This window comes from Anolis sagrei, chromosome 2 (assembly GCF_037176765.1).
Source record: "Anolis sagrei isolate rAnoSag1 chromosome 2, rAnoSag1.mat, whole genome shotgun sequence".
Taxonomy (NCBI): Eukaryota; Metazoa; Chordata; class Lepidosauria; order Squamata; family Dactyloidae; genus Anolis; species Anolis sagrei.
The window spans coordinates 194,173,053-194,189,626 of NC_090022.1; the positions used below are offsets into that span (position 1 = coordinate 194,173,053).

Genomic DNA, 16,574 nt, shown 5'->3' on the forward strand with positions numbered 1-16,574 from the left:
TGGTCTGTGAGAAGCCCCATTAAAGCGATTAGTGATGGGGATTAGAGGGGTTTTAGCAAAATGAGCAGTAGCTCCAGTCAGGAACAGCTGAGGCGGGGGGGGGGGGGGGGGGTTGAAAGAGGGCGCATGCCAGGCTGTGCCTGCTCAGTGTGGCACGTGGGCACATGCAGAGTCGAGCCGAGCTGCCTCGGTGTGGTGGAATGTGTAGAAGGAGACCAATGTGTTTACACACAGCCAGTTGGGCCTTTTCCCTCTGCATATATGACACTGTTGTTGACCAAGTGGTTCCCATCAGGATTTCAGGGAAATGTCATTCATTTAGGGAAAGGTCTGGAAACTGCCTCCCACAGTGAAGTAGAATAGAGACACCACTGTGTTTTCCCCAGACTTGGGGATGGTTTCCTAAGAGGCATATATTTACTGCTGTTACCAGATGTTAGATGTAATTCAGGTAAACTGAATATACACTAGTTCGTTATCCCTCTAAACACCTTTCACAACCCTTGTGGTCTTTACAATATTGTGTCTCTATATGTGTGAATACTGTAAAATAAGAACAATAGGTGAGTGCACATCACCTTTGCTTTTTCAGGGTAAAGCAGATGACCAAAGTGGGATGAATGGAGGTGTATGTATGTGTGTGTGTGTAAAATTTTTCCCCTGACATTAAGTCCAGTTGTGTCCAACTATCTATCTATCTATCTATCTATCTATCTATCTATCTATCTATCTATCTATCATCAGCAGCTTATAAAATGCACCATTTCCCCTCCCCTCTGTCCATTGCAGGGTTGTATACTCTCACCCAACCTATTCCACTCTCACCCAACCCAACCCGTGCAGCAGGGTTGTATACTCTCACCCAACCTATTCAACTTGTATGCAGAACACATTATGCGATGTGCAGGGCTTGACAAATGCAAGGCTGGGGTGAAAATTGGTGGAAGAAACATTAACAACCTTAGATATGTAGATGACACCACTTTGATGGCCGAAAGCGAGGAGGAGCTGAGGAGCCTTCTAATCAAGGTGAAAGAAGAAAGCGCAAAAGCTGGGTTGCAGTTAAACATCAAAAAAACCAAGATTATGGCAACAAGAATGATTGACAACTGGGAAATAGAGGGAGAAAACATGGAGGCCGTGATAGACTTTGTATTTCTAGGTGCAAAGATTACTGCAGACACAGACTGCAAGCAAGGAAATCAGGAGACGCTTACTTCTTGGAAGGAGAGCAATGACCAATCTTGATAAAATAGTGAAGAGTAGAGACATCACACTGGCAATGAAGATCTGCATAGTTAAAGCAATGGTATTCCCCTTAGTCACCTACGGATGTGAGAGCGGGACCATAAGGAAGGCTGAGCGAAAGAAGATAGATGTTTTTGAACTGTGATGTTGGAGGAAAGTTCTGAGAGTGCCTTGGACAGCGAGAAGATCCAACCAGTCCATACTTCAAGAAATAAAGCCCAACTGCTCATTGGAGGGAAGGATATTAGAGGCCAAGATGAAGTACTTTGGCCACATCATGAGAAGAAAGGAAAGCTTAGAGAAGACAATGATGCTGGGGAAAATGGAAGGAAAAAGGAAGAGGGGCTGACCAAGGCCAAGATGGATGGATAGTATCCTTGAAGTGACTAGATTGACCTTGAAGGAGCTGGGGGTGGTGACAGCTGACAGGGAGCTTTGGCGTGGACTGGTCCATGAAGTCACGAAGAGTCAGAAATGACTGAATGAATGAACAACAACAACTGTCCATTGCTTCAGTGACTTCATAATGCAATAAGTAATTTTCTTTCAACTTGGAAGGAGATGGGATCTTGCCTTTTCCAGGCCTCTTAGGTGAAAGCCAACTGCTGCAGCCTCTCCTATTTCATGTATTGTTCTTCATTAATAACGTTTGCCATTTTTACATGCGTCCTGGATTTCTGAACTCGCTTCTTGCTTCCCTTTCAACCCGTCCCAACCCATTCCTGGGAAGCCTCTTCCTGCCACTCTGGTCTTGATCAGCCTTCCATTGCCAGCTTCCCTCCTCTGGCAGCTGCTAAGAACCTCTTTACCAAATCTGGCATATGGAGTGAGGGAAAAAATGCCATCTGTCCTATAAATCAACTGACCCTGACAACCTCTCAGCCCTATCCCAACTATACTTTCCAGAGCCTCCCAGATTAAGCAGAGAGGTCAGCAGAGTGTTGATGTGTGACCGGGAAGGATGCTCAGGATTTTGAAAGAATAGTTCATGTTAGTGTCATTAGAGTTGGTGGGCTGGCTACTAGGAAACTAGTACACTCTATCAAAGCAACGCAAAATGTTTGGTCATCAAATGCCAAGTGAAAAACAATGGAAAGGACTTAGAGACACATCATAATAACATGCTATCTAACTGTCCCACTTTGTGCAGGTAATGTCCCAATTACTCCTCTGTCCTACCACTGCTTTTAAAATGTCCCAGTTTCTCTTTCCTCCTATCAGGCCCCTTCCACACAGCTGAATAATATTCCACATTATCTGCTTTGAACTGGGATATATGGCAGTGTATCCCTTCTAGACAGCCCTGAGGGCCCTTCTAGACAGCCCAATATCCCAGAATATCAAGGCAAAAAATCCCACATTATCTGCGTGTGGACTCAGATAATCCAGTTCAAAGCAGATATTGTGGGATTTTGTGCCTTTATATTCTGGAATATAGGGCTGTGTGGATGGGCCCTAAGTTATATGGCTGTGTGGAAGGGACCTTAGATAACCCAGTTCAAAGCAGATATTGTGGAACTTCCTGCCTTGATATTCTGGGATATATGGCTGTATAGAAGAGCCCTCACTCCTCTCTTTCCTCCTCAGCTTATCTCAGTTGCAGCAAGCTGAGTGCAAAGTGCAAAAGAAGTTTCTACTCAATGAGCATGATGGAAAGAAGGCCAAACTTTTGTCCATCCCAGAAGGCTCAGCCCCCTTCCACACCACTGAATAAAATCCCACAGTATCCGATTTGAACTGGAATATATGGCAGTGTGGACGCAGATAACCCAATGGATTGTGTTGTCGAGGTGAAGAAAGGTAGAATCTAATGGTTGCAGGGAATGTTTATCAAAAAGTCTTTATCATGCCACTGTTCAAGGTCAAAAATCTATTTTAAGCTTTTGATTATTAATTAAGAAATATATTGCACCAGATTGTTGATGTTAATTGCTATCAAGTTGACTTTGATGTATGATGACACTATGAATGAGAGACTTTCAAGTCACCCTGTTATTAACAGCCCTGCTCAGATCTTGCAAACCATGGCTTCCTTGATTGAATCCATCCACCACTATTCCTCTTTTCCTACAGCCTTCCACCTTATGAAATGTCAATGTCTTTTCTAATGAATCCTGTCTTCTAGTTTGTGTGTGTGTCAGGAGTGACTTGAGAAACTGCAAGTCACTTCTGGTGTGAGAGAATTGGCTGTCTGCAAGGTCATTGCCCAGGGGATGCTCGGATGTTTTACCATCCTTGGGGGAGGCTTCCCTCATGTCCCCGCATGGGGAGTTGGAGATGACAGACGGGAGCTCAACCTGCTCTCCCTGCTGGCCTGTCAGTCAGCCTGCTCAACCTGCTCTCCCTGCTGGCCTGTCAGTCAGCAGTCCTGCCGACACAAGGTTCAACCCATTGTGCCTCCAGGGGCTCCATCTTCTAGTGGTATGAACAAAGTAAAGTAGTATTAGTACAGATAGCTATGGTACAAGTAAACACTACACCTACATAAAAGTGCAAAGGAATCTTTGAGACCATGGCTGCATCTATACTGCAGAATTATTGTAGTGTGACATTGCTTTAACTGCCATGACCCGATGCTACAGAATCAAGGGAGCTGTAGTTTTATAAAGTATTTAGCTTTTTCTGCCAAAGAGTGATGATGCCTCTTCACTGTACATCTCCCATGACTCTGTAGCACTGATTCATGGCAGTTAGAGTGGTGTCAAACTGCATTCATTTAGATGCAACCTGGGCGAGAGAAATAAATCAAAGCATAAGCTTTTATAGGTGTAAGGCTTGTCTAAATGAGATAAACCTTATTTTATACTCACTGTGAGTGGACTACTCTCAGTCTTCATGATGCACAACAGCTCCTGGTGAATATGCAGAGGGTTTTTCTCCGTGTACCCTGACTTTTCCATGTTTTAGGCAAAGTCGGGATACTCCTGAGTTTGCCTGAAACCCCTGAGTATCCCTGGGCAATCTGTACAGTTGCATCAGGTCTGATTTGAGCCAGTCTAGTGTTCAGATAGACACCACTGCCATTTCCCTGTACTGAGAAGAGATATGATAGCTATGTATAAATATGTGAGAGGAAGCCACAAGGAGGAGGGAGCAAGCTTGTTTTCTGCTTCCATGGAGACTAAGACGCGGAACAATGGCTTCAAACTACAAGAAAGGAGATTCCATCTGAACATGAGGAAGAACTTCCTGACTGTGAGAGCCATTCAGCAGTGGAACTCTCTGCCCCGGAGTGTGGTGGAGGCTCCTTCTTTGGAAGCTTTTAAACAGAGGCTGGATGGCCATCTGTCAGGGGTGATTTGAATGCAATATTCCTGCCTCTTGGCAGGGGGTTGGACTGGATGGCCCATGAGGTCTTTTCCAACTCTTTGATTCTATGATTCCATGAGTGCAGAGAAAGGGGGATGACTCATATGTGGTCCTGCTTGGCCATGGGGCTCTATGTAGATGTCTGATCACATTGTCATGTCAAGGTGCCCCTTCTTCTTGCTGCTTGTGGAGGCACTCCATTCTGATACCAAAGATGTGAATGGCTCCCATGGAGAAACAGGCCGTTTGTAGCTGGCAGATTTTGACTGCCTTTCCTTACTACAGCTACACGAGTCCTTAAACTGTACAGCTGCCACCATATGTGTGCCAGCAGAATTCCGGCTGCTGAGGTCAAGAAAATTTTATAGGCTTAGGTTTAAATGCATTCTGAGTTGCTTCCTCCAAGATTTGAAAGTAATCTTATCCGGTCTGAAAGATATCTGCTTTGGTCATATCGTATAATCTCCTAAGAATTTCTGAGAAGTTAAGACTGAGAACCCAATTCAATGGGGCAGTGGATGATTATTTTCCAAAGAAGTAGTTGTGTTAGTCTTTTGTAGAATTTGTGTGTGTGTGTCAGGAGTGACTTGAGAAACTGCATGAAAAGTGTAAGGGAAGGGGAGGAAAAAAAAGGAGAAAAAAGGAGAGGGGGGTCTGTAGTAGCACTTTTCTTATTTACTTATTTACTTACTTATTTATTTATTTACTTATTTATTTATTTATGTGCCTAAATTTCTTTAATATAGTTGATGTTATTGTTACTGCTGCTATGTGCCTTCAGATCATTTCTAATCCTAAGGCAAACCTATCATAGTGTTTTCATGGCAAGATGTTTGTCATTGCCTTCCTCTAAAGCTGAGAGAGTGTGATTTTCCCAAGGCCACCCAGTGGATTTCATGGCTGAACAGGAATTTGAATCCTGATCTCCAGAGTTGTAGTTTAACAGTCGAACAATGACACCACCCTGGCTTCCTAGTATGGTAGAGCAGGGTTTCTTAAACATTTCTACTTCAGACACTTTTTGGCCCAAGAAATCTTTACGTGACCCCAGGTATATAGGTACAGTATATGAAATACGTATAAAACCAAACATGTTCAGATAATACATCAGCATTTGCAAGGCTTTTCAAACAGCTGAAGCACAGCTGAAGCATCTGCTGAGTCCCCTGTAAACATTGCACAACAGATTCGTGTAAATGTCTAAAGTAGCTTCCTCCAAGATTTGAAAGTAATCTTATCCGGTCTGAAAAGACCTGCTTTAGTAATATCTTATCATGTCCTAAGACTTTCTGAGAAGTTAGGACTGAGAACCCAATTCAAAATCAAACATTTACTGAGAATACATCAGCATTTGCAAGGCTTTTAAAACAAACTTTTTATGAAGTACAGCTGAAGCACCTACGGCATCCACTGTAAACACTGCACAACAGATTCGTGTAAATGTCTAAAGTACCGGTAGCTACAAAGTGACATTCAGAAACCTTTAACTGTTGCCAAATTTTCCAACATCAAGCAAAAGGGACCCACTTGGGGTCAGGACCCACAGTTTAAGAAGCAGTGTGATAGGGAAAGTTAAACCCCACCATGCTAAAGAAATCTGTTAGCCCATATCTTCGCTTTCCCTGCTACAGTATAGTCCTTAATATGTTATTCAAATATATGCTCAACTGACAAGATACTTCCAGGCAAGTGTGCATAGGACCCTGACTTCTTGGGCTGAATCGATCAACTTGTGCCTTCCCCCTATTTTTCCTTCTGCTTTCCATTTTACAAAGCCTTATCGTCTATTTCAATGAGCGGTGATGTCTCACAATCGAGCACAGTTGCAATTTGAAGCTGACTTGAAGGCAAATGACAATAACAAGTTATTGTATGTTGTCACATATATGATTATTTTAAAGCTCGTTCATTTGTAAACACATTCCTGGGTGGTTTATTCTCATTGTTTCCAAACAGAGTGTATTCCCCTTGCAGGGGTGTGTGTGACTCAAAATAGCCTATATCCTATTTTGAGAAAATACAGGTTGATTCAGCCATTCATGGGTTGAAAATATAAAATTTTATATTGTCATTTAATATAAGGGATACCATGTAATGGTATCAATGGGGGATTGGGGGGACCAAATTCCAGTGGATACCAAGGGCACAGTATAAATATAGGCAAGATTTCATGTATTTCCCTCCCCTTTGAGGCAGTGGTTATATGATTTTCTCTTGAGAACAGACCAAGTTTCAACACCATCACCACCCCCAGCCATTATTGGGGGGTGTTTGAACTCCCTTCCTGAGATGGCAGCTTTCTTTGAAAGGCCTATCTCTCTACTTACGGCAAAGAGGCGAAGCACATTGGCCACCATGATGGAGACAGAGCTGGCAGAGGCCCCAATGACAGCCACCACTCTTTCTGGTTTGGTGATGATGGGGGGCTCGCCATTGGAGCAGCGCACGTCGGATGTGTCTTTCTGGATCAGGGCTTGGACAAAAGTCAATGACTGCTCCAGGGCGTATGTGTCACGAGAGCAAGTGTCCAGGATCCGGGCCCCCAGGGTGATGTTGGGGAGCACGTTGGGGTCACTGTTAATCTGATCCAGAGCATAAAGCATGGCCTCCATCCGGTGAATCCCCTTCTCCTTCTTCACAGCTCCACAGGGCACGCCGGCTGGGCCTCGAGAGTGAACAGGGAAGAGCCCTCCTAGTGTTATTTCCCCTTCTATCTTGATCGAGTGGGGCTGGGTGGGTGCTTGGCCGAACACCCAACTGGGGCTGCATCCCCAAACCCACAGTGCCCACAGCCAGAGTCGCGGGAAGGCAGCAGGATCCATGGTGTGTCGTCTTGTTGGCTACTCCAGGATGCTTATGACCTAGAATCAGAAGAGGACAAGGTCAGAAAAGGGGAGGAGAAGGATCCCATGACTGCAGCATCCTCCAGGACTGGGTTAGATGAAATAATACTATAGTCAGTCCTCCACATTTGTGGATTTTGCTTTTGTGTATTTGATTATTCATGGATTTGATTAATATATTTTTTCTAGGAAACTCAGGGTCTTCCAACACAAATCTATGGTCAAAATCCAATTGAAGTTAACTATGGTTATGCTTGAGGACACAGGGATTCCCAGAAATAACACTTCTTCTGACATTTATAGGTCCTCCAGTACAATTCTAATAGCTGTGCTGGAAAACCTAGAGAACCTAGAGACCTCATAATCTCTGAGGATGCCTGCTATAGATGAAGGCGAAACATCAGGAGATAATGCTTCTGGAACATGGCCATACAGCCCGAAAAACCTACAACAAACCAACCTAGAGATTCCTTGAAAGAGGTTTTCCCACTTTTACAGAAATCCTGGACTCCTAATACAGTGAATATGAAGGAATTATTATTATTATTATTATTATTATTATTATTATTATTATTATTATTATTTTCATCCTGCTTCTCCCTGTGGAAAAACATACATTACATCAGCTAAAAGAGCATATAAATATATATTAAAACCCCTCAAGTAATACTTTAAGTATTTTAAACATAATTTAAAAATAATATTGATAGATCTGTCAGAAGAGTCTTAATTGTTGATTTAAACTCAGATATTATCCTTTCTGGCAGGCAATTCCTCAGTCTTGGGCAGCCAAAGTAAATGTCCTCTGGTTAACAGTACTTATGGCTGAGTGAAGCAGACGTCTTCTAGAGGACCTTAGTGTATGCGGTGGTTTATATGGGAGAAAGTGATCCTATGTCTTTTAATAGTGTTATATCTCTCGGTTTAATGATGTTGTATCCCGTCTCGAGCTACAGGGAGAGGCAGATAATATATGCTTTATTATTATTTGATACACAACAAGATTAGTACACAGCAAACAAGATCACTATGCTGACTTTTGTATTCGATCACATCAGACACTTCCCAATTGTCTAGGACTGTGCGATGTATTGACAAATAATGCATGCAGATCTGAGTAGGGTGGCCTTTTGGAGCTGACAGGTGGTAATTTTGTCAGCGCCGATTGTGTTTAAGTGCAGGCCAAGGTTTTTAGGCACTGCACCCAGTGTGCTGATCACCACTGGGATCTCCTTTACTGGCTTGTGCAGCTCCATTATTATTATTATTATTATTATTATTATTATTATTAGTAGTAGTAGTAGTAGTAGTATTCTTCTCCCTCTCCAACTCTTTACAGATTTCCCAACCCTGATTTGAATTGAAAATGAACATTCAAACTATTACATCATGCTAACAAAGACCTTCAGCTCTGCTGCTATTGCCCATCCTTGGTTTAAGGACAAGCCTGACCCTGGTTTTAGGTCTATTCAAATCATCATTTCCAAAATTCAGAATGTTCCCTCTTATTTTGGACTAACTCCTTGCGTGGATTATGGGTGGAGGGAGGTACGGAAAGAAATGGTCACTTTGAGCCCAACAGACTGGAGGCTCAATAAGTTGTGCCAGGGATGGGGAAGCAATATTTGTATCTGTGACCTGTATAATCAGTCCAAATTAATTCAGTCGAGGCAGCTGTGTCCACAGAGACAAGAAAAACAGAGTCACACATCAGTGGGACTTCTGCCCTGTAGGCTGGTCACCAGCTGAACGCAGCCATGTACAACACAACCAATATCAAGGGGAAAAGGAGGGCAGCTCCCCCGCTGACTCCTTTCGTCTGTCTTGTGCTTCTGTTCCCATTTTTCTTTCTGCAATATGTTTGCACCTTTACCTCAATTTTTAAAAGTGAAAGGAGATTATCACTTGCGTCAGGAGTAAACAAATTGAGAAAAAAAACCTCTGCATAAACAAATAGCAATGAAAATTCTAAATGTGAAAATTTCCAAATGTAGAAATTGATAAGGATCATGAGAGGCAGGACTTGGAGGGATATGAAATCATATCCCTCCACTATCATCACTACCACGAAGAAGACCAAAATTGAGCCTTGAGCAAAGAATAATCTCTGAACACCAAACACCAAACTTGTAATAACAGGACTCAAGAATAACAGGACTCAAGAAGGCCGGACTCCCCATCACCCTAATATATGACAGTATAGGATTGTGTAGGATCTACATTTCCCATAGTCAGAGGCTAAAGCAGGAGTTTCCTCTTTAGCAGGCTGAAGTGTTACCTGTCATAGGTAAGAGCAAATAAGCCAATGGGGTATAGTGGCTTGAGCATTGGATAGGACTCCGGAGACCAGAGTTTGAATTACCTCTTGGCTACAGAAGCACACTGAGTGACCTTAGGCATGTTGCACTCTCTCAGCCTGAGAGGAAGGCAGTGGCAAGCCTCTTCTGAGCAAATCTTGCCAAGAAAAACCTGTGGCAGGGTCACAATAGGTCTGAAATGACTTGTGTGTGTATATGTGCAGGTTACAAGCTCTTCCTTGCCTGTTCCCTGAAGCAAAGCAAGACAAAGGATTTCCAAACTTATCGAACTGCCATATTTTTAGTCCATAAGGAAGAATTTATCAGAAGATCTATTGCTTGGGGTTCATTGCAATGACCTAGAGCTTTGCACGGTATCGTGTTTAGTGAAGGGGAACATTTCGGTAGTTCAGGAATGGTGAAAAATAACCACTTGACCACTACGAAAGGAGGCAACTAAAGCTGCAATCTGAGGCTTGATTGGACACACACAAGATGGCACTATAACTTTATAAGACAGAGTTGACAAGCTGGAATGTGTCCAGAGGAGGGCGACTAAAATGATCAAGGGTCTGGAGAACAAGCCCTATGAGGAGTGGCTGAAGGAGCTGGGCATGTTTAGCCTTCAGAAGAGAAGGCTGAGAGGAGATATGATAGCCATGTATAAATACGTGAGAGGAAGCCACAGGGAGGAGGGAGCAAGCTTGTTTTCTGCTTCCCTGGAGACTAGGATACGGAGCAATGGCTTCAAACTACAAGAGAGGAGATTCCATCTGAACATGAGGAAGAACTTCCTGACTGTGAGAGCCGTTCAGCAGTGGAACTCTCTGCCCCAGAGTGTGGTGGAGGCTCCTTCTTTGGAGGCTTTTAAACAGAGGCTGGATGGCCATTTGTCAGAGGTGATTTGAATGCAATATTCCTGCTTCTTGGCAGGGGGTTGGACTGGATGGTCCATGAGGCCTCTTCAACTCTATGATTCTATGAATGTGTGAATGTGTGAATGTGGTTGGACTACAATTCCCATCAGCCCCAGACAACATGGCAAACAACAATGATGGGAATTGTAGCCCACACCTTAGGAGACTGAAACAATAATATTGCTTTGGGCAATGGATGTGCTGAGGTGGTAGGAACAGACCCATGGCTGTTCCTCTTGGATTCACTGGCGGTTTCTAATCTTGCTTTGCCACAGAATGCACCTTCAAACTCTAAAAACTAGTGCTGAGAGGAGAGTAGGGGTGCATCTTCACTGTAGAGTTAATGCAGTTTGACACCACTTTAGCTGCATTCATGTGAATTTTCCAGGCTGTATTGTCATTTTCCAGAAGCATTCTCTCCTGATGTTTCACCTGCATCTATGGAAGGCATCTTCAGAGGTTGTGAGGTCTGTTGGAAACTAGGCAAGTGAGGTTTATATATCTGTTGAATGTCCAGGGTGAGAGAAAGAACTCTTGTCTGCTTGAGGCAGGTGTGAATGTTACAAGTGGCCACCTTGATTACCATTTAATGGCCTTGCAGCTTCAAGGTCTGCTTGCTTACTGGGGGAATCCTTTGTTGGGAGGTGATTAGTCTGGAATTCCCCTGTTTTCAGAGTGTTGCTCTTTATTTACTGATCTGATTTTAGAGGGGTTTTTTTTTAAATACTGGCCGCCAGATTTTGTTGCTTTTCTTGGTTTCCTCCTTTCTGTTGAAATTGTCCATATGCTTGTGGCACTTTAGCTGCCATTGCGAAGTGCTATCCAATCTTGTATGCTGCAGTTTTAGTAGGTCTTTAGTCTTCTCTTCCAAAGAGTGCTGATGTCTCACCAAACTGCAAATCCCATGATTCTATAGCACTGAGCCCATTCTTCCATAGCACTAAGTGGAGTCAAACTGCATTCATTCTGCGATATAGATGCACCCTCGTCCACCATCAGTGCAGAAAGAAGGCAGGGCTGCCAGTCTAACCAGTTTCTGTGCATGAACAGAGGAGGTAAAAGTACCACCGTGTTCTTCATGTTAAGCTGGGAAATGTCTTGGGAGAACCCGACTTGTGTGCAGGAAATGATGGAAAGGATGAATGCCACTTTAATTTCCACTTCTGGCCATAAAATGCCTTTCCAGGACTCCTGCTTTGCCCCCTGGGCATAACTCTTCCCTGAATCCTGCTCTGGCATATTTTTCTATGCACAGACAGACCTTTCTCTGAATGAAGTGCACCTCTGGATCAGAGGAATTATCCTCCTGCCAGAACCTCTTACAGCTCGGAGAGATGATGTACGCGCGTGTGAGTGTGTGTGAATAAATATGACGCTTACAGAGAGAAGAGAAAGCACTAGGGAGAGGGGGAAGAGCAGAGGGCTGGGAGCAAAATCTGGAAGGAACTGTATTTTGAAAGCTTTTCCTAGTACCTGACCCAAAACACACAAGGCCACTCTCTCCGCAGCTTTTGCTCTGAAGCATCCAGGCCTGAAGGAAGAGACCAGCCACCTCCCTCTCAGAGGGAGGCAGCAATGGGATCATTTTGGGAAATAAAGCCTCTGAAAAGGGCTCTGTCTGCAGTTTTTCACCATCCCAAACAAGTCCGTCACTGTCTGCCTATCCAGCCATCCATCAATCAATCTGCCCAATCATCCATTTTTCCCTACAAGCCTTTTGTCTCTAAAACTATCTTATCTATTCATCTCTCTGTCATCTAGCTATCCAGTCCAGAGCTTGCAAAAGTCACTTCTTTTCCTGGATGACAACTCTCGGAAGTCCTGATGCTGCTTTGCTTTTTTAGAGACCATATAGGAAAATGGAAGATATCTGAGGAAGGGAAAGGATGCAAGTTCTTGGTATTTGTAGGAGTGCAGTGAGGGTAAGGTAAAGGTCAAGTTTTCCTTTGACATTAAGTCTAGTCGTGTCCGACTCTGAAGGGTGGTGCTCATCTCCATTTCTAAGCCGAAGAGCCAGCATTGTCCATAAACACCTCCTAGGTTATGTGGCCAGCATGACTGCATGGAGTGCTGTTACCTTCCCACAGAAACGGTACCTATTGATCTACTCACATTTGCATGTTTTTGAACAGCTACGTTGGCAGAAGCTGGGGCTTACAGTGGGAGCTCACCCTGCTCCCTAGATTCGAACTGTCAACATTTTGGTCAGCAAGTTCAGCAGCTCAGCGGTTTAACTCACTGCATCACCAGAGGGTCCTTTCTTGTATTCTCAAATGCTGGGTTTGTATGTCTGTGTAGTCTAGAGGCAAAAAATGAGCAAAAAGAATGCTGGATTTTAAAAAATGGGGGTCTGAGATGAGCACTGTGGGGGTTCAGGGACCACAAAAGCGGGGTTCTTGGGATCTATGTGGCTCACAGCCTGCACTTTGCATTCAGCTTTGTATGCAAGCAAGAAACGGGACTTCCAGTACATTTGTAGCCTTTCAGAAAATCTGCCTTCATGGGAACAAGGCAGGGCATAAATAATGGGATTGATTTGGTTTAAAAGGAAAGGAGGGAGGGAGGGAGGGAGGAGAAAGAGTTTTTAGGACGATGAACAGGAAAGAGAAAATAACATCCAAGAAGTGCAGGGGAAACCCTTTTCTTACTATGTGGAATGGGGTAGATACTGGGAACCTCATTGGGGAGGAAAGGAATGTAGTTGGTGGGTGTTGCCACTGAGCAGAGTGGGGCAATGAGTTAAACCTTGTTCTGGCCAAACTGCTAACCTGAAAGTTGGCTGTTCAAATCCATGAGATAGGGTGAGCTCCTGTCTGTCAGCTCCAGCTCCCCATGCGGGGGCGTGAGAGAAGCCTTCCACAGGATGATAACACATCCGGGTATCACCTGGGCAATGTCTCTGCCTTGAGTTGCCTTCGGGCTGAGAAAGGCGGTATACAAATACCGTAAACAAATAAACAAATAATGGCCAATTCTTTCACACCAGAAGCGACTTGCAATTATCTCGTCGCTTCTGACACTATAAAGAATTATTGAAGTAGGAAGGACTGGTCAGGACTTGGGGGAATGAGAAAGGTCAAAGGAGTCTTCATTATTTTAATGACCTCACTACCTCTGAGGATGGTTGCCATAGATGCAGGCGAAACGTCAGGAGAAAATGCCTCTAGAACACGGAAAAACCTACAACAACCCAATGATTCCAGCCATGAAAGCCTTCAACAATACATTAATGTTCTTCGGCTGCATAAGACTTTAGCTCTCATCACCCTCACCAATCAGTATGGCTGGGGATGATGGGAGTGTATCACAAAACTTTTAGAACACCCTGGATAAGGGAAAGCAGTCATAAGGAGATGCTGGCATTGCTCTGTAGGAATTGGGGAATGATAGTAATGGAAGTTGGGCTAGGCATGGTTAGAGTTAAATCATGAATTAACTATGAGTCCTGGGGTTGGTGGGGGGGAAGGATGTTTTCCTCATATTTTTAATTATTTAAAAACATATTATTTTAATGATATTAATCTCATTGTTTTATTTTTTTGTTTTTATGTTGTTTAATTAATTTGTGGGGAAGTAATAGAATCGGCCAAGCAAATAATTTTTGAAGCCATAGGAGCTTAAAGCAAGGCCACGAAATCTGTGGTTCTCTGCAACTCGCATCACTCTTTGCCAAAACCTCCATTGGCTGGGGCTGATGGGAGTTGTAATCCAATAGGATCTGGGAGTCCATATGCTCCTTGCCCTTGCATTAGGTCATCAAGGTTTCTTGGCTGGCTCCTGGCTTCGCAAAATACATTAAGAGCTCCACCATTTGATGGCACTCCTTAAAAAGCTTGGAAGCCATTCATTCAAAAATGTAATTTATCCACATGTACTTAATTATTTTTGGAACAATGATGTTAACACTTCTTTTACTCATCGGAATGATACTGACATTAACTGATGAATGCGTCGTATTGCTTTAATTCATTACTTGAGGGCCTTGTTTGGAATTGGTGGTGCCCTCTTTTTTGGCTAGATGTCGTAGTTTCAATTATTTTTGAAAATGTAAAATGAATTGGCTACTGACAGTTAACTTAACAAATCAATTTTGTAATTTTCACTAAAAGTGCTGTTTTTAGTTTAATGTCCATGAATAATCAAATCATAAAGGTAAATACACAAATGTAGATGGCCAACTATAATTTAAGAAACAACCTACCAATCCCATAACTAACCCATTGTTAGTTAAGGAGTTGGTGATAATTTTTTTAATGTTTGTAATTGTTTTCCAAGGGTAGTGGGTCCACAATGAAACTGCATTATATAGTTAGACTCATCAGTGCAGTTCACACAACTAAACTGCATTATACTGATCATATAACACAGTTTCAAGCTATATTATATGGCAGTGTAACTGGGACCTGAGAGAGACTACAAACTTGCATAATACAATAGTAAAATTTCCTCTTTCTAGCACTACTGAAATCGTGAATGTCCATAACCTTGTGAAAAATGGGAATCTCCATAACCTTTTGGAGATTTTATGATCTTTGGAAAGGCACTACCTTGTTAGAAGTCATAGCCCTTTGAAAAATGATTCCATAACCTCTTGGTAAAAGCATGACCTGTTAGGAGTCATAACCTTTTGGGGAAATGGCATTCATGCAAGGCAATTAGGTTTCTCAGATATCAAACTGATATCCTAAATATCTCTTTGAACTGTTAGGAACAAAGATATGCCAATGCACAAACATATATATATATATATATCCAGCAGAGTTTCAGAACTGTTCTTTTAAGTTGCCCCCGAAACACCTACTCTCCCTTAAAATATATTTGCCTTTAAATTGTGCTCTCAAGCGACAAAAATAAGTAGACTTTTTGAAAAGTACCATATATAAGCCGACCCGAATATAAGCCGAGGCACCTAATTTTACCACAAAAACTGGGAAAATGCATTGACTCGAGTATAAGCCGAGGGTGGGAAATGCAGAGGCTATTCAAAATGCAGGCGGGGGAAGGGGCTGGCGAAGCGGCTTTGGACCCATGCTGCCTGACGCTTTCCCGGGCCGAGCCTGCCTTCTCCTGGCTTCAGGACGGGGCCTCGCCTTGTCCTGAGGACAGGAGAAGGCGGGGGAGGTGGCAGGAGAAGCGGCTTTAGGACCACACCACCTCCTGCCTCCCCGGGCCGAGCCTGCCTTCTCCTGGCTTCAGGATGGGGCCTCACCTTAACTCGAATATAAGCCAAGAGGGGCTTTTTCAGCCCCCCAAAAGGCTGAAAAACTCAGCTTATATTCGAGTATATACGGTAACATAGTTGGTTTACTCAAAAATTTCATGTATTCAGCGTATAGGTACTTTGCATATTGATCCAGTTACAAATAGATTTGAAGTAGTTCCTCTGTGTAGGTGTCACAGGGTATCTTTCTCAAAACCAACAGTCCAAAGCATCTCTCTGTTCTGGGAGTCTAATAGAGTCTCTGTCTAGTCTGAAAGTCCAATGGAGTCTAATGGCTTCTGTACAGCATACTCTTCCTACTGACATCTCTAAAGCATACTTCTCTACTGAAGTCTATAATGGAGTCTGAGTCCTGAACAAGCCCAGACCTGATCACATGGTCTGCAGCCCCTCCCATGACTAAAGAGTTAAGGAAAAGTGCAAACCAATACGCGCACACACATACAATACAGTAAGCAATTGCATAAACAACAAACAACTAGTGAAGGCTTAAGAAAGTTGCTATTTCCAATATTCAAAGTATACAATGGGGGGGGGGGGATATTTAGTCAGATACCAATTGTACAAGTTCTCCCACTTTAAAAGATGAGAGAGGTCTGTAATTGACATCATAGGTAGACCTTAACTATGAGAGACAACATGAGAAAATACATCCAGAAAATAGCATTGTCTGATATTTAACGAATTTATTTATTTATTATTAATCAATTTTATTTATATACCACCACTCCCCGAGGGC

The 16,574-nt window shown here is 43.1% G+C and overlaps 1 protein-coding gene across 3 annotated transcripts in view; it reads right to left on the reverse strand.

The window, feature by feature from the left end:
- Positions 1-16,574, reverse strand: part of LOC132767599 (metabotropic glutamate receptor 6-like) — a 70,884-nt gene that overhangs the window by 36,322 nt on the left and 17,988 nt on the right. For all 3 annotated transcript variants that reach the window (XM_060762723.2, XM_060762724.2, XM_067464309.1), the window contains exon 2: positions 6,885-7,418. In XM_060762723.2, the coding sequence (XP_060618706.2) occupies positions 6,885-7,379 (495 nt within the window). In that variant the 5' untranslated portion in view covers positions 7,380-7,418. The remainder of the gene's footprint in view (positions 1-6,884; positions 7,419-16,574) is intronic.